Here is a 19,254-nt window from a genome sequence, read left to right as displayed (position 1 = left end):
TTGTGTATTGCCTGAGCTTACTTTGTTTTAATAAACACAATTTGAATCTTCATCGTTGTACTAAGATGTTACACTTCAATATTGTGTATGTAGAAAGGTTTGGGGTCTGTAAGTAGTGTGTACAGTATGTGTATATCTATGATGAACCATAAAATGTTTAATTTGGAAAGATTTTTTTACTCATGGAGCATAAAATGCATTCAAGCTAACCTCATGTGCTTCACTTTAGCTACAGTATACTCAACTGCTTAATTCAGTTATTCATTAAGAGCATGCCTAGTCTGAATCAAATTGTGTAATGAAGAGACTCACTATGTTAAACAGGGCTTGCCTCATATGCCCCTAAGTAGATGTCGCAAGCCGTGGATGAAACCAACCAACAGCATAGTTAGTGAGTGTAATGGGGTTACACAATTGATTTCTTTTAAATGGAATAAAATATCTCCACAACTAGCAGAGACAACTTAATTACATTGGGCTGGACCCAGCAGAGTATGAAATCGGACATGACCGATTGATTGCTTCCCAAAGTATTGACTACTAAAAGTAGTACCAACATGTGGCCAAATGCCATTAGAAGCATTGTGATAAGCTGTGATCTCTATCATGATAACAATAAACATCTCAGCCTTTTCTGTTTTATTCTACATTTCTCATAATGTCGGTCATTGTTTTTGGTTTTATGTTGTTAAAAGAACCAGCAGGCCTTCATTTCTCTTTACAAAATGTGGAAATCCACCAATAGTGTTGAACGCACAGTTATTTTTGCAATTCAGCGAAATGTTGTTCTGTAACGGGTGTTAACTAGAAATCAAACATGCAAGACCAACTACTGTGTTTAAGAGCGGGTGCACAGGAGCATGAATTGGGCACCAAGTGTAGCAGAGCCTTAATTTCATACAGAAGGGGGCTTTATCATTCCATAATGTATATTTATGCATGGCATACACAATCAATTCAGTGTTCCCTTGAGTATTAGTTATTGACGCACTAACATACAGAAGCAGTGCGCTTGCCAACTGAACCCTACATTTGGAAACCCTCTTTCGGTGCCAACAGAAAGGAAAAAGGGGGTCACAAAAGTTCAGGTGATGTGCTGTGTCAGATGTGCAGGGCACCAACGATTTTTAAATATTTTGGTGGCCTCATCGCGCCTGTATGACCCGCGGGGATTTAAAGCACCGGCATTCTGTCCATACTGCTGTAAGGTAATGACATCAGCTAACACATTGATTTCTCCTGCATGCCTATAAGTTGGCACCAAGAAGACCTGCTTGTTTTGTGTTTAGTCGAGACCTTTAACAATAAGCAGGATGGCATAAGCCTAGCTTTTATTTAAGGTGTAGGCCTTGGAGTAGCTTTTGGGTCGCTTTTACAATGAAGATTTACTTCATTTTCTCCTAATTTGTTTAAGGTACGTTGGTGCTTCAGTTTATTTATCTACGTTTACTTTCAACAAAAATATGCTCAACAACTGTAAACACAGCAATGTACTGATTGATTGATTGACTGCATGTAGTAGTACTGCATGTTTTGACAATTTTGAGATTAAGTCGTTTAGAGAGGTTAGTTAAACTTGCTGTAATTAATATAGGTACCTAAGTTATACTTAATATACTTGTGTGTGTGAGTGTGTGTATATATATATATACATATATATATATATATATATATATATATATATATATATATATATACACACACACACATGTTGTTTGGGACTAAATGTATTTGTTTACATTAAATTCAGGTATGAAAAATGGTAAATGTACACTGTAAAAAGTAATGCGCTATAACTTCTCCATAAAATTGTGGCAACCGATTACAAGTGATATTATTAATTAAATAATCAAAAAATAGTTGAGTTAGAATTAATCCAATTGATTCCTGAAATGTCAGCCATTTAAAAGGAGTAAAATTGAAGTAAAATTTAATCAAAAATATCTGAATAACAGATGTCAGAGATGAATTAAAACTATATTTTGTATTACCAAAATTGAAGACACCTGATGATAACAAGCAGAATCACTAAAGGAAAGAGAAACATAATAATTAACATAGGTTTAGCTGTTGATGTTGCTTTTATTAAAAATGCCATTACATTGATCAGTGTTTCATTTAGTTGGGTAGTTTAATACATTGCTTTTTATGTAAGTTTGTGTTTTTTGTAATGGTGTTTGCTAATTTTACACTTTTTAAATGGATGACTTTTAAGCAATTAATTTGATTAATTCTAACTCAATTCTTATATGTTGAATTTAATTAATAATATTGCTTGTAATCTGTTGCCACAATTTTGAGTAGATAGAGCGTATTACTTTTTACATTGTATTATCATTATCATTATTATATTTTGTTTGCAATCAAACAAGAATCTGTCACTGAAAATCCCACATTGATCTGCCATTAATCTGCTTTTGTTGGGGGGTATTCAACGTTTATGTCTGAATTATACCCAATACTGATGCTTCGATGCTTGCAGTGGAGACTTTGTGATCTTGCATCAGTTGTTTTAGTTTACCATAAAAAATGTGTCTCTTTGTTATGTTATTCCTTCCTAGCATTGAAGTAGTCAGCCTATTTATACATTTATACAAATATACTGGGTTACTCTAAGATGTTCTTAGTTTGGGAAAGCTTAGCTCTGGGAGAATGTTTATTTAAAATAAAGTGACTGACAGTAATGATGAAAGTGATACGCTCAATAATCAAATAATAGTTTAGTAGGAAATTTGTTTTATTTCAATGCATTTTAATATTCAAATGCGACGCAGAGTCCGTTTTCATGATTCTTGCTTATTTCCTCCTTTAACAGAGACAAAAATGCCCAAGTGAAAATGGGAGACTGGAACTTCCTTGGCGGGATATTGGAAGAGGTGCATATCCACTCCACCATGGTGGGGAAGATCTGGCTGACCATCCTCTTCATCTTCCGCATGCTGGTGCTTGGGGTGGCGGCCGAGGATGTCTGGAATGATGAACAGGCTGACTTTATCTGCAACACCGAGCAGCCTGGTTGCCGCAACGTGTGCTACGACAAAGCATTCCCCATTTCCCTTATCCGCTATTGGGTGCTGCAGGTCATTTTTGTGTCTTCACCTTCGCTGGTGTACATGGGCCATGCCCTCTACCGCCTCCGTGCCCTCGAGAAAGAGCGACAGCGCAAAAAGTTAACACTGAGACGTGAACTTGAGGCTGTGGATGTGGAGATGGCAGAGGTACGTCGCAAAATAGAGCGTGAGCTTCGGCAGATCGACCAGGGGAAGCTGAACAAAGCTCCGTTGAGAGGGTCCCTTCTGCGCACCTACGTGGCTCACATAGTCACCCGCTCTGCCGTAGAGGTGGGCTTCATGACCGGACAATATATTCTGTATGGGTTTCAACTAAATCCGCTGTACAAATGTGAGCGGGAGCCCTGCCCGAACGCAGTGGATTGCTTTGTATCTCGACCCACTGAGAAAAGTGTCTTCATGGTGTTCATGCAATGCATAGCTGCCATCTCATTGTTTCTCAACATCCTTGAGATCATGCACCTGGGCTACAAGAAGCTTAAAAAAGTCATTTTAAACTACTACCCACACCTGAGTGATGATCTCGATGACAGCTACTATCCCAACAAGCTGAAGAAAGATTCTGTGGTCCATCAGACATGCATCGGCACCTCGACTGGCCGCAAGGCCACCATTGCTTCTGCACCCAGCGGATACAACCTTCTGCTTGAGAGACCACCAGATGAAACCGGCTACCCTCCTTTGATTAACCCATCCTCTGCTTTCTTGCCCGTTCAGGGTGATTTGCCAGCTAAAAACGGTTCTGATGCACCGAAGTATTCGGAGCACAGTCCCACAGAGCACAACAGCAATTCCAACAACACCAGCAGTGACACGCGCTCACCACCTTGCAACTCCGTCACGCCACCAAAGCAAGATGAGGGGGAAGATTCTGTCCAGCCTCCACCTACGCACAAGAAAGGGCAGGAGTCCAAGACTCAAGACTCATCAAGCCACCCCAGAGAATCTTCTCACTCATCATCCGGCGTGGGAAAGAAGCCATGGAAGGTCAGCGCACCCTGGAACTGCTCAACGGTTGTAGAAGGTAATGGCTCCGACTCGGATTCGCTGGAAGGCGCTAAAGCCCGCTGTCCCTACTCTACTGTGCGGGCACGTACTTCGTCCAGGTCTGAATCCAAGCGGAGCAGGCCCACCTCTCCTGATTCAATAGAAGAATCCAGCTCTGAGTCACGGCATAGTCCACAAGTATCACCAAGCCATCGCGCCTCATTGGCCAGCAGTTCCAGTAGCAGACGAGCTGCTCCCACAGACTTACAGATATGAGAAAAACTCATAGATTATAGCCATTTTTGCAATTATAAATTGATGGATTGTAAAATTAACATCTAAAACTTTGATGTTAGCATGGAAGCAATCTTAACCTAAAGTTTTATATTGAACTATATAAGTGGTGGCACTCTTTAATGGATTGTTTAAACTCTACTTTTATATACATATCAATTCAGCAGTACACATAGTATACTTAATTAACAATAGTAGTATGACTACAATACAGAACAATGGATTGCATGTTTAATTATGTATGCCTTCTGGACATTTCTCTTTTTGAGTGCTTCCTGCATCAGAAGTAAAAATGGTGTAATGGTTAAAAAAAAAACTAATCACAATTTTAAAACACGTACCCCTGGTTTCACAGACAAGGCTTAAGCTAGTCTTTAGGCTTAAGGCTTAAGCTGTTTTAACTGAAAGCAACTTGCACCGACATATCTTGTCAGTGCCATTGTTTTGTCTCAAGATGCAGACCAGTAATGTTTTTTTCTAGAGTACGTTTATTAATGCTACTAAATTTCCTTTAAATTTCCTAATTGAACTAAGGCTAAATCCTGGCTTAATCTAAGCCCTGTCTGTGAAACCAGGCCATAGTGCTTAATTAGAACAGTTGTAAAAATCTTCAAAAATATGATATTGTAAAAAAACACTGTTATATCTGCATGTCATAATACAGCTAAATAAAGTGGTCTGATTTACAATGCAATTAAGCCAATATTGAATCTTTCTTTGTAAAGGTTGTCTTTTCCAAACATATAGACAAAGAGCATTTCAAATGAAAATTAGCCCAAGCTTTACTCACCCTCAAGCCATCCTAGGTGTACATGACTTTGTGCTTGGTGTATATGACCTTGTTCCTGATGAACATAATTGAAGAAATATTAATAAATATCCTAACGCATCCAAACTTTATAATGACATGTGAATAGGGTTCACTAGTATGAGCTGAAGAAAGTGCTTCCATCCTCATCCATCCATCATAAATATGTGCTCTACACGGCTCCGGAGGGTTAATAAAGGCCTTCTGAAGTGAAGCGATGCGTTTGTGTAAAAAAATATCCATATTTAAACAAGTTATGAAGTATTGAGCTTCCACTAGACCGCCTTCCGTATACACATTATGAAGAAAGTGTAAACTGCCGTCATGTCAGTTACACTTTTTCCCTAAGTTGAATAGGGAAGGCGCATGACGTAGTGTAAGCTTTGTGAACTGCAAGAGGTTTACACTTACTGCTGGATGGATGAGGATGGAAGCTTTTTCTTCAGCTCATACTCATGAACCCTATTCACTGCCATTATAAAGCCCGGATGTGTCAGGATATTTATTAATTTTTCTTCGATTATGTTCATCAGGAACAAGAAGGTCATATACACCTATGATGGCTTGAGGGTGAGTAAAGCTTGGGCTAATTTTCATTTGAAAGTGAACTAATCCTTTAAATCTCAAAAGATTAAAAAAGCGGAATAAGTAAGGAATATTTGATGACGGACCGTTAAATTATTAGAAAGGCAGTGGCAGATGCACACCCAAGGTGGTAATATGACCACAACACGAAGTGGAGCACACCTTGTGTGCATTATTTTCTAATAATTCAATGGACCAGAGTCAATTATTTCGCTTATACTATAGTTATCACATCTCATGACATTGTTCAGATGTTGTATTTCAAGACATTGTCAGGTTTTTTCCTTAAACCACTCATGTGTAGGACTACTTTCTTACAGATCTCATAATTTTAGAGCTAGTAATGGAAGCTTGAGCCATTGCTAGCAGACTAATGCAGTTATTAGAGAGAGAGAGAGAGAGAGAGAGAGAGAGAGAGATTAAGCATGTGAATTACCTGAGTCTGTGCGTCTAATAATAAAACTGTAGTTTATCTGGTTCAAGAACAGCGCTTTTATTATCTCCCTAGTGAGAAATGTCATGTAGCTTTTAAAGTTGCTAAACTATTTTACTGATAAAATTGTCAGAGCAGCACTGACCACACTTTTTTTTGTGTGAGTGTGTGTCTGTACCCTATGTGTGTGCATGAGTAGGAGAGAGAACAGGAGAAAGAGTAGGCTATGTGCTTTCCATACATAGTAAAACGTAATTTTGTGGCAAAAAACATGGAAAGAATTTGTTGTTTTTATCTATTGTTTACTATATTTATTTGCTTGTTCAGTGTCATATTTTTCTTTTCTTTTGTAGGCTGTAAGGACATTTGAAATAACTGAAATCATTTGGCGAAATGATTTGTAATGTGACATGTAATGCGGTCAAGACCATGCCTACTGTGCTTTGTTTAATCATGCACACATGATTTTATCAGCAAGATGAAGCTGGTTTAGAACCTTAACGGTAAGAAAATATGCAACAGCTTCTTCCCACAGCTTCTTGTGAGCTCTCTTCACAACCACCAAATCCAAATATTAATACAATTTTTTTATTAATTGTGGTTTTGTGTGTTTGTTTGTTTTTTGTATGTTTTCTGTTTCCATTACTGTTAGCTTGAATGGTTATCATCATCTATTCATGTCACACTTTGGTTCATTAGAAATTATCCTTGTTCTTGTCTTACACTTGACTAAAGAGAAGAATCGTAAATTTGATGAGAAGTATTACCTCATAATAAAATGTGACATTTGAAATGTGTTATTATTTCTTGTTCTCCCCGAGTTTTAATGCCACATTGCAGTGGATTAATAATACAGTTTAAAAAACAAACTAGTTTGAGTGCTCACACCACCATCTACTGGACATATATATATATATATATATATATATATATATATATATATATATATATATATATATATATATATATATGGATATATATTTTGAGTCCTCACACAAAAAAATATTTATACTGTGAAATCAGCAGCTAAATGCTACTCTAATTTGAGTATTAAGAACTGGGTTGGTTATATTTGTTCATTTGCTGTTTTAGAAAAAGAAGGCATGAGTGAATAAAACTACAAAAAAGTTGCTCAAATTAACCTGTTTTGTAAGACGATTCTACATTCCCATTCAACTCTTAAATGGCAAAACTTTACTTGCACCATTTCAAGAAATCTTAATTAAGATAAGATCCCATCCTTGCTTTATACTAATTATTTGGTTGTGTCCTAACCACAAACAAACAGTTTCCAACATCCAGTGATCATTAAAATGTATCTTTTAAATTAATATTTTATGAATTATATGTATCTGTGCAACTAAAATTGTAAAAACTAAAGTGCTTCAGTTTTGCAATCTGATGAAATACATATAGTTATATAGTTGTGCATATATATTAGTAAAACTGAACAATAACGACTTTTGTCTGCCATGTGACACATTGGTCCAACAGTGTTGGAAAGGCCCGTGGTTCACATAAAACTGAGATACACGATTTGTGTATCATAATTTCCATATATTAGGTAAACAACAGCCTGTTAATTAAAGTGGTGAATGGTCTAAAATTAAATGTCTGTTTTGACTTAATATAAACAATTTCACAACTACCACATTTGGCATGCATAATGTGGAAAGGGTCTATTAGCCTATTAATGTAATAATAAAATTGCTCTCACATCGATCATGAAAGTGGTCGAGCTGATTCATACTTGTTTTAGAAAGAGCATACAGTTTGTCTAATATCCAGGGAGTAAAATGTACTTTCCCACAGGGAAAATTGAAAGGGACAGCATATAACTTTTACAAACAATTCTTCAGCATTTTTAGATAAGAAAGCCCACTTCAGGTGAAAGGTCGGAAAAAACACATTCACACGAATCCTTTTGTCAGGTGACCACCAGGCACATGACTTGGAACGATCCGCCCGCATTTCAATAGCTCAGTTGAGTGACACTTTATTTAGCCAACCAGCATACGAGTTACCGGACGGACGTCCAATTACACGCGAGTATCGATCTTAAGTGGGCGTTTCGTCGAGAAGGGAAACACAAGAGACTGAAGATTTAAAGGAGAATCCATAATAAGTTTGCTCTCATCCATTAATTGTGTAACGAGGTTTTATGTTTGTTCTCTCAGCATTTATTTTATGCTGATTATATTACTAATAATCGGGCAGGTTATATTTTAAAGGGGTTGGGGAGGGGGGTCAACATGTCGATCCAGTACGAGGCACCGCTGGCGGACAGCTACGGGGTGGCGGACTCATTTCCCAAAGATTTCGGATATGGAGAAGAGGAGGGAGACATTGAGGACAGTCCTAGTCCCTCCGACAGCAAACCGAGAATCTTGCTGATGGGATTAAGGAGGAGCGGAAAGTCCTCTATCCAAAAGGTAGGAGAAAGAGATGTTTTTTTAGACAGTCTACGATCTTTTCCCTTGCTGACTTCTTAGCCGAGCGAGTTACAACCGGGTCAGAGCCGCTCCGGGCTACTTAACTGTCACTGGGCACGGGCAAGATCAGCACTCAGAGCCATTACAACCAACCTATTTCTTAAGCAGCGGTGGATTTACGGACTTGGATGTCATACAGGCCTAAATACATCGCATTCAGTTAGCTGGCTAAGAATATGTAGCATGTCTTATGTTCATGTTTTGATAACTCACCCGGCATTAATGTGGCACGTGATTTCTTCATATTAAAACCTGAAATGCTTATTCATACATTCAGCATCCCCCACACCCTCGCAACACCGACGATATAAATCGTACGAACAGACATGGTTTAGCTCATTCTTGTCAATGAGTTTTCTTTCTTTTACTATTTTTGCGCATCATATACAGTACGTTATGCAAAGGTTATTAATTGCGTATTGTGTAAGTCGACATTTGAGTGCATTTCTCATATATTACTCCTATTTGTTTAAGAAATTTCGCCATTATAGGCGCACTCAGGAATTTTTTACTTAATTAAAAACGTTGTACACAAAGTAATGAACAGCGCTTTTTAAAATGATGAACAATTACATGGGATGAAGACTATAGACATAACAGTCTACTAGAAAAAGCTATTTTATTGTGCATGGAGCGGGTCGCCCCCTCGTGGGCGCTTCCATGGTGACGTCACATGACCGACTGTTTCATGCAATTGATTGGGATAATACTACTGATAATAACAATGGTAATATTATGTTTATCTTATATAGCATTTTCAGCCAGTGCTTGGGCATTTTAAAAATCATTAATCTAAAAGTAGCAAACAGTATAACAACAAATAAGCAGTTCCTTTTGATTCTTTTTTTCCAACTTCCACAATTCCACCAATTCAGGATAAATGTTTCAGGCACTGAACATGAACACATGACAGTCACAACTGCCATACCATAAAACACACAAATGCCGCGGGGAGAGAACTCATAAGCACGTGTGGAGAAAAAAATAAACAGATGTGAAGCAGCAGTGTCATGCATCCACTACAATAGGTGTCTTGATATGAAATATGTAATATTATGATTCATAATGCCAGTACTTCATTTATGCACCACTTGATTCTCAATGGAAAGTATGTGAGTGCTGTGTTGGTTACTTTGCGGAAAACACAACTTTTGTTTTTTAGTCACTATTTGGCGAAAGATTAAATAAGAATTTCAACTTTTATCACTACTGCAAAATAGTAAACCCTTTCAAAAATTGAATATGGTTGAATTAGATCTTTTTGTTTCGACTTCTCTTCCTCATAATAATTATTTTGCACGCTTGGTGTTAGTATATAGTATAGTATAGTATAGTATAGTAATGTCCAAAACCATTGGTACTAATGATAAAGCGCCAACTAATTGCAATCAAAAATGTGCAAAAAGAGTGCCGCTTTAAAGTGTGCATGATTACCTTGGCTTTATGATTTAAGAATTTGAATCTGAGGCCCCCGAGACTTAATCCTTGCCACCAGTAAGCATGTGACTGGGCTTTTAGTTTGATTTCACAACTGGTTGACATAATTACACTTTGGAGTTGAGACAGGGCATTTCGAGAACGCTTGTAATGTTTTAAATGTCTTTGACTTATCAGGTGGTGTTTCATAAGATGTCCCCCAACGAGACCCTATTTCTGGAAAGCACCAACAAGATCTATAAAGATGACATCTCCAGCAGTTCCTTTGTCAACTTCCAGATCTGGGACTTCCCTGGACAAGTTGATTTTTTTGATCCTACCTTTGACTACGAGATGATTTTCAGAGGAACTGGGGCCTTGATATTTGTCATCGATGCACAGGTGAAATGGGAAATTCAAAGCCTTGACTCTAATTACTGTATACACCCAAACAACATAGTGATGCATTTCTGTCAGTAATTCGAGATGGCTGGATTTTTGTGTGAAACGTTGTAATTACAAATGCTGACCAGCTATATCATATTTGTTGGTGGAATATTTAAGGTTTTTATTTATTCAACTTCTTTTATTTCTACCCAGATAAAACCGAGCTTCCAAGTAGCTAAGTTTGTTTGTATGTTTCAAAAAGAAAGTCATTTAATTTAAATGAATCAAGTTGTCATTGCCAGAGGAAGTTATCATTTAAATTTAAGTTATTGTAAAGATTGTGTTTAACTGTAGTTGGTTAATGGTTGTAAATGGTTAATTATTTAAATCTTGGCATTGAGTCCAGATATTCTGGTTTAATTTAATTGAATGGTGTTTGTCATTGAGGCTTGGCTCCTTGTATCACATTGGCTTAAGGTAAAAATAGACACAAGATTGACTTTGCGTTTCTGCTGATACAGAGGAGTGGGTATCTTCTCTCAGCCCTTCAGTGTTTCTTCTGCTGAAAGTTATTTTAAAGGATATGGTTGATTAGATCGCAGATTAGATAATAACTAGTAGAAGTCTCAACTACAGCAGAATGTGATATCGCACAAATTATGTGTTTTTGTGTCAAGAAGAGCTGTCAATTTTCTTGTCTTCTGTTATTTAGAAGAGACTGCTATATTTTTGCATAATTTATTTTAAAGTTCTGCATTCTTTTATTTTGTAAATATGTACAATGTAATTTTCAATTTCTTTGGTAGCCTCAAGTATAGCTTTTTCTCTAAACCTAATCAGTCTCGATTGTACATTGCCAACTCATAAGATTTTGTATTTTTTTTTCTCTGTATAAAAGGATGACTACGTGGAGGCCCTTGGTCGACTCCACCTAACAGTATCACGGGCCTACAGAGTTAACCCAGAGATCAACTTTGAAGTGTTCATCCATAAAGTAGATGGCCTGTCAGATGACCATAAGATTGAGACCCAGAGGGATATACATCAGAGGGCCAATGATGATCTGGCAGATGCCAGTTTAGAAAAACTACATCTCAGGTAATCATTTGCATTTTATTTCTGTGCTGTTTATTGATTAAAATACTCCTTGATTATATGTGCCAGTAATATGTGCTGGCATATAATATGTGCTGGATTCCCATGTTTCAGTATTTCTGTGATCTGAGAAGACAAAACAGAAATCCAGCATTGATGTAGATGCATTGTGATTTCATCATCAATTTTTTAATGTGACATTCTTAATGTTTTAATTTTGCAGAACAGCTAATTAATGTGTGAATATGTGGAAATGATGTTTCTAAAGTTTGATTTTGTTTCTTGGTTTGTTTATTTTATGTCACTAAATCGGAGAAACTACTGTAAGTCAAAGCCACTCTGGTGTTGACTTAATAATGGATGTAATGGATTGATGTTGAAAAGTGGTTCTCCAAGGAAATGGTGATGTTTCATGAGCTCTGTGTTAAATCTCAGTCATTATAGGCATTTGCAAAATTAATTTTGTTATCAAATTTTAAATAGAGTGCCACTTATGGCTGGATCCAATTACATGTTTTTTTGTTTTTTTTCCTGCTGTCTTCACTAATGCTTTAAAATCTCCTGGTACTCTTTACTGAATGTGAAGATGAATACACAGCTCTCAACCCTCTGATCTAAATAAAGAGTGTCTGCTTAATGATGCATTATCTGAAAATATTTGCATTTTGTCTTTATCAATCCAAATATGGCAACTTTAGATGCTCTGATCACCTCAGTAAAAAAAAAAAAGCATACTTTTTAGTTGCTGTTTAGGTTACTATAGTTGTGGATGTAGAGGAATTAGCTCTTAAACAATTGAATTTACATGCTAAAGCCACACTAGGAAAGAAAGAAGCTTGTTTTCCTTCAGCTCTGTTTGGTACACCAAGTCAAGTGTACAGTTCAAGGGGCTTGAGTGGTCAATGCTTCGTAAACAACAGGCAAGGGTGAATTGCTAGAATTGCAGAACATGCTAGAAGTATGCTTGCAATTCACCATTGCCTGTTGTTTACAAAGCACTGACCACAGACTTCACTTGGCAAATGAAATGTGGTTAGTAGACTTGCACTACTATTTCATGGTGTACAAAGTTTGTTATATTGTGTTGTAATAATTGCCAACTACTATCATTTCTTACAAGTAATAGTGTTGCTCATTTTATTTGCAGAAGAGAGCTTAGAGATCTTTGCACATCAGATCGGTCTGATATGAAAGGATATTTTATTAAAGGGATAGTTCACCCAAAAATGAAAATTTGATGTTTATCTGCTTACCCCCAGTGCATCCAAGATGTAGGTGACTTTTTTTTCTTCAGTCGAATGCAAATTATGATTTTTAACTGCAACCGCTGCCATCTGTCAGTCAAATAATAGCAGTAGATGGGAACTTCAACTATAACAGTAAATAAAACTTGCTTAGACAAATCAAAATTAAAACCTGCGGCTTGTGACGACACATTAATGTCCTAAGAGACGAAACGATCGGTTTGTGCGAGAAACCGAACATTATTTATATAATTTTTACCTCTAATACACCACTATGTCCAACTTCGTTCAGCTTCCTGTTAGTGAGGTCAAAAAACGCGTTGTGATGACGGAAGTGATGTCTCGCCCATATACTTCAGTGAGCGCGAGAGATCACTTCCGTTGTCAGAGCGCGATCAGACCTCACTAGCCGGAAGCTGAACGAAGTTGGACATAGTGGTGTATTAGAGGTAAAAAATGATATAAATACTGTTCGGTTTCTCGCACAAACGGATGGTTTCGTGTCTTAGGACATCAATGTGCCGTCACAAGCAGCAGGGTTTAATTTGGATTTGTCTATGGAAGTTTTTTCGACTCTTATTGTTCAAGTTCCCAATCACTGCTATTATTTGACTGACAGACGGCAGTGGTTGCAGTTAAAAATCATAATTTGCGTTCGACTGAAGAAAAAAAAGTCATCTACATCTTGGATGCCCTGGGGGTAAGCAGATAAACATCAAATTTTCATTTTTGGGTGAACTATCCCTTTAAGTCAGAGGCTGTTGTCCAATACGGCAGAGCCTTTAAGCTACTTCTGTTCTGGCAGATTCTGCTGGCTTTTGTCTTGGTAACACTTCTGTTCATTTGGCAACAGATCTCGCTACAAAAACATTGCAATTTATTGTCTTCCCAATATATAGCTACGTAATTGTTTTTACATAAATGTCCCACTAATATAAATACCCCCCCATTTTAACTAAGAAATGCATTTAACTGTTCACCACAATTAGGTGTATTGGCTGTATCAAATCTATCGGATGTTTTGTATCTCATTCTAAGGCTTTTTTTTTTTTCTGTCCTCTGCAGTTTCTATTTGACCAGTATATATGATCACTCCATCTTCGAGGCCTTCAGTAAAGTTGTCCAGAAGCTCATCCCTCAGCTTCCCACACTGGAGAACCTTCTCAACATCTTTATATCTGTATGTGCCACTACCTCAAGACCCCAATGTTTCTAGATGGTTGCACCTTAATGAATTTCCATTCCCTCTTTGGTCACTGCATTATTTTCATTATGAAGAATATATAGTGTTGTTGTTGCAGTGGAAATGGCCCTCCATCTCAGATGCAGTCATGCTCATGCATGTTTTATTATGCTCTCAGTGCTGCAAGATCCCATATCAAACCCTGCAGGGCATTATGCAATGTGTGTATGTGTGTTTCTCCGCTAATAGAATTCAGGGATTGAGAAGGCCTTCCTGTTTGATGTCGTCAGTAAGATTTACATCGCCACCGACAGTTCACCGGTGGACATGCAGTCCTATGAGCTCTGCTGCGACATGATTGATGTGGTCATCGACGTCTCCTGTATTTACGGGTCAGACTTTGTATATGATTTTTATTTGCATATAGGAGCTCTATCTATCTATCTGTCTGTCATTTTATCGTTTTAGTTCTGTCGTTCTATCTATCCTTTTATCTGTTGTTTCATCTACCGTTTTATTTGTCGTTCTATCATTTTATAGTTCCGTCTATCATTTTATCGTTTTAGTTCTGTCATTCTATCATTTTATCATTCTATCTATCTTTTTATTTTGTCATTCTGTCTACCGTTTTATTTGTCATTCTATTATTTTATCGTTTTATAGTTACGTCTAACATTGTTTTAGTTCTGTCATTCTATCCCTCCTTTTATCTGTTGTTCTATCTATCATTTTATTTGTCATTCTATCATTTTATTGTTCCGTCTAACAATTTATCGTTTTAGTTCTGTCATTCTATCATTTTGTCGTTCTATCACTTTATCATTCTGTCTATCTTTTCTTCTGTCGTTCTTTCTATCGTTTTTTTGTCTTTCTATTTTATCGTTTTATAGTTCTGTCTATCATTTTATTGTTTTATCATTCTATCTATCCCTCTATCTATCCTTCTATCTGTCGTTCTGTCTACCCTTTTATTTGTCGTTCTATCATTTTATCGTTTTATAGTCCCGTCTATCATTTTATCGTTCTATCCCTCCTTTTATCTGTTGTTCTGTCTATCGTTTAATTTGTCGTTCTATCATTTTATAGTTCCGTCTATCATTTTATCATTTTAGTTCTGTCATTCTATCATTTTATCATTTCATCTGTCATTCTTTCTGTCATTTTATTTGTCATTCTATTTTATCGTTTTATAGTTCTATCATTTCATCGTTTTATTATTCTATCTATCCTTTTATCTGTCGTTCTGTCTACCGTTTTGTCATTATATCATTTTATCGTTTTAGTTCCGTCTATTATTGTTTTAGTTCTGTCATTCTGTCTATCCTTTTATCTGTTGTTCTATCTACTGTTTTATGTCGTTCTATCATTTTTATAGTTCCGTCAATCATTTTATCGTTTTAGTTCTGTCATTCTTTCATTCTACCATTTTATCATTCTATCATTTCATCTGTCATTCTTTCTATCATTTTATTTGTCATTCTATTTTATCATTTTATAGTTCTATCATTTTATCGTTTTATTATTTTTATCTGTTGTTCTATCTATCGTTTTATTTGTCGCTCTATCATTTTATCATTCTATCTATCATTTTATTTGTCATTCTATTTTATCATTTTATAGTTCTATCATTTTATCGCTTTATTATTCTATCTGTCCTTTTATCTGTTGTTCTGTCTACCATTTTATTTGTCGTTCTATATCATTTTATTGTTTTATCGTTCTATCTATCATTTTATCTATCGTTTTATATCTTTCGCTCTACTCAAATTTCTCTCACATCTTTCTTCTGTCCATGGAAGCGCTTTAAAACTTTATATTCTTTGCCAACTAATATGCTTTACTGTTATTTTTAAAGTAATGAAATTTGAAAGACATCTTATTTTTATCTGTCAGGATGGAAAGCATTTTTAATTATGTCAATGTTTTCACATTTCTGTAAATAATGAAAGTTGTATCTAGAATTTTGTAATCCAGTGTTATTCCAATGCTAATTCCATTTTAATAATGTACATTAAAACTTCTGATGTAACATTTCACCATTTACATTTCTACATACTGTTAAAAAAACGGCCATGGTTGTAGCTTTCATTAAAAATGAATTATGTTCCTTTCCTCTTAAGAAGAGGAGCTCACATTTTCCTAATGTTATTTTTTTTTAGCATGCTTATATCAGTTCTGCATTGTAAGTGTATGTTTTGTTCATGTAGATTAAAGGAGGATGGCAGTGGCAGTGCATATGATAAGGAGTCTATGGCCATCATCAAACTCAACAACACCACAGTGCTGTACCTGAAAGAGGTCACCAGGTTCCTCGCTCTGGTCTGCATCCTGAGAGAAGAGAGCTTTGAGCGCAAAGGTACACCACAGTAATACTGTTATATTGCTGTCTTTGATTCTAGCGGTTCTTTTTAACTCTCTCCTTTTTGTGCCACAGGATTGATAGACTACAATTTCCACTGTTTCCGGAAAGCCATTCATGAAGTGTTCGAAGTGGGTGTTTCCACCTCAAGGACAAGCAACCAGCCAATTGGCACCCCTCTCATGAAGACTGTTGCCTTAAACGGAACCCCCAGGAGCACTGTGTAGATAGATGGCGATAAAGACAATGATGAAAAGTGCGGAGATGATGGAAAAGGTAATAAGAGAGAGAGACTATAAAATGGGCTGCATTCTGAATATGCTGACCATTACTGCTCCCAAAAGCTTTATAAGCAGAAGCAAAAGAGTTTGAAAGTCATTAAAATAAACTTGCTGCAGTGGGTGGGGCAGAAATGTAACATGGGTAAGCTTGCAAAGCTAAGCTACAGATGGATGGAAGGGAAGAGGCACAAAAGAAGGTGGAACACTTTTTTTGTGACTAAAAGGCATTAACACTGTTCCTCAAGAGAAGACCGCAAACGAGTAACAAAATGCAAGTCACTGAGGAAAAAACAAAAGCACAGCAAGAAACCTCTCACCCCGTCAGGCCAAACCGCCGGACAACTTTGATGAATGCTGTATGATGTGCTGCTGGTCACTTAACACAGTAGCCAAGTTTAAATACATACCTGGTTTACTCCTCAACACGTGAATGTGGCAGACTTCTGTGAAAATTTGTGGTGCACAAAATTTATGAGTGTATACTTCTGAAGCCTTATGTAGAGTCGGCCTTTCTGACGCAAGCCCCTAGTGCACACATGCACACTCGGTCACCCAAACAACCCATGTATTGTGTATGAAAGGTTACTAAAGGGATTGCAATATGGTTTCGAATTTGTCTTGACTGTTTGTGTGTGTGTTTGTGTGTGTGTGCACATGTAAATGCATGTATTCAGTGGAGAGGGAGGGTGGGTGTTGCATATGCACTGGTTCAGGGCCCAGAGATATTACGAAGTCACATGGGAGAGCGTTTGAGACTCCGAAGACTGAGGAAAAAGTTGTACCGTTCCATTTGACCTCTGGGACACTGTGATTGCACTTACCTTAGAGGATGTCAGGGATCCTAACTAACAAAATTCAAACTGGTATGCTGTACTGTTGCCCTCCAGTTACGTTATGGCATCCTTGGCGTGTAGCTCATGCAATCTGAGGACATTGTAGGACGAACTTTAATTACTTACATTCCGGTTCTGAGGTGCCAATGCAGTTGTGCTCACATTTATAACTCGCTAATCTTTGCTTTCACTCTTCCGTTCACCAATCACCATGATGTTTTTGATTCGGAGAAAATATGCTGTAAATTTAAAATATTAAGGACAGCTGTAGTGACAGGACATTTGAATCGGATAAATCCATTCCAAGCATGTCCGTAGAGATGCTTTATATTGTCTTGCAATCAGCTCTGCCATTTATAATTTAATTTGATGGAAACACAAACCAATTGATCTTTAAGCCTGCTTGTGATTCTTGTTTCTAAGACTACATATAGGACACAAATTATCCCTGTCTTGCATTTTGCCAAAGGTGTTATCATTCACAAGAAATAAAACATGTACACACACCGGAAACAGTATTCATGTTCTGTCTTTGACTTGGCCACACACTCAAGATGGAGGTAACCTAATACTTGTGTCTTGTCATTATTAAAGGTTTTTAACTATTTATGCTTAATTTGGACCTGTTAAGAAGCTTACGAGAGTTGCTCAAGGTAAAAAAAAAAAAAATATATATATATATATATAGTGTTTGGAAATGCCCTAGAAAAGTGGGGTTTTGGACAATATTGGCATGAATCCTTTTTAATTTGTGATAATTTTGCACTGATAATGGACAGCACAAACTACAAAAACATATTTTATTACATAAACAGTTTATACATAGAAAAAACTTAGATTTTCGATTCATCAAAATATCCACCATTAGCAGCTATCTGACCTAAACTGGACTCTAATTGGTTCATTGTATTCTAAACTTAATTGGCAATCAATTGTTGAAGCTATTAAGGTGTGCTGACCCAAAAATCTTTTACAAACCTGGGCCAAGTTTTAACCAGTAACCAGGCATCACAGCTGGCAAAGGGGCATGTCTGACTTTGACATGTATAGGCATATATTGCCATTATTATGTAATCAAAATGATTATTGCTGGTCTTCAATGATAATGTCAAGTTACTTTAATGTATTTGCACCAAAAAATAAGGATTTATGCTGATATCGTCCAAAACCACACTTTGCCAGGGGTGTTTCCAAACTTTTGGAGGGCACACACATATACATACATATATATATATATACACACACACACACACACACACACACACACACACACACACACACACACACACAAACAAACATCTTAGTGGGGTCTCTCCATAGGCGTAATTGTTTTTATACTGTACAAACCGTACTTCCTATCCCCCTACCCTACCCCTATCCCTAAACCTAACCATCACAGGAAACATTCTGCATTTTTACATTTTCAAAAAAACATCTTTTAGTATGTTTATTAATCAATTTCCCTTGTGGGGACCGCTGGCTGGACCCCACAATGTAGGTGATCTCAGGTTTTTATTACATTGTGGGGCCATTTGGCAAAAAGTGTCCCAGTCACCCTGAATTCACCCCTTTTTCATAAGGACCTAAAATGAAGGAAACAAAATATTTGAGGTTTTACTTGAGGTATAGGCTATTCATATGCCTGAATAAAAAATATAATTGCATTTACTCACGATGTCGTTTCGAACCGGTATGACTTTTTTTGGTGAATTTTTGAAGAATGTAATGGACTCTTTTTCAAATACAGCCTGAGGAAAAACACTATAAAAGTTTCAAAATAGTAGTT

The 19,254-nt window shown here is 36.8% G+C and overlaps 2 protein-coding genes across 2 annotated transcripts; both read left to right on the top strand.

Moving 5' to 3' along the window:
• Positions 1-2,834: 2,834 nt before the first annotated feature.
• gja9a (gap junction protein alpha 9a) lies at positions 2,835-4,334 on the top strand. The gene has a single exon (XM_067405938.1). The coding sequence runs from the start codon at positions 2,838-2,840 to the stop codon at positions 4,332-4,334; it is 1,497 nt and encodes a 498-aa protein (XP_067262039.1). The 5' UTR covers positions 2,835-2,837.
• A 3,948-nt stretch (positions 4,335-8,282) lies between these two features.
• On the top strand, positions 8,283-18,969 carry rragca (Ras-related GTP binding Ca). Its single transcript, XM_067405925.1, has 7 exons — positions 8,283-8,610; positions 10,285-10,488; positions 11,372-11,571; positions 13,878-13,992; positions 14,245-14,387; positions 16,203-16,351; positions 16,430-18,969. Exons 1-7 carry the CDS (start codon positions 8,431-8,433, stop codon positions 16,579-16,581), a joined length of 1,143 nt encoding a protein of 380 aa, XP_067262026.1. The 5' UTR covers positions 8,283-8,430; the 3' UTR covers positions 16,582-18,969.
• Positions 18,970-19,254: the final 285 nt, after the last annotated feature.

This window comes from Chanodichthys erythropterus, chromosome 2 (assembly GCF_024489055.1).
Source record: "Chanodichthys erythropterus isolate Z2021 chromosome 2, ASM2448905v1, whole genome shotgun sequence".
Classification (NCBI taxonomy): Eukaryota; Metazoa; Chordata; class Actinopteri; order Cypriniformes; family Xenocyprididae; genus Chanodichthys; species Chanodichthys erythropterus.
This window is presented reverse-complemented; position numbering and strand designations above follow the sequence as displayed.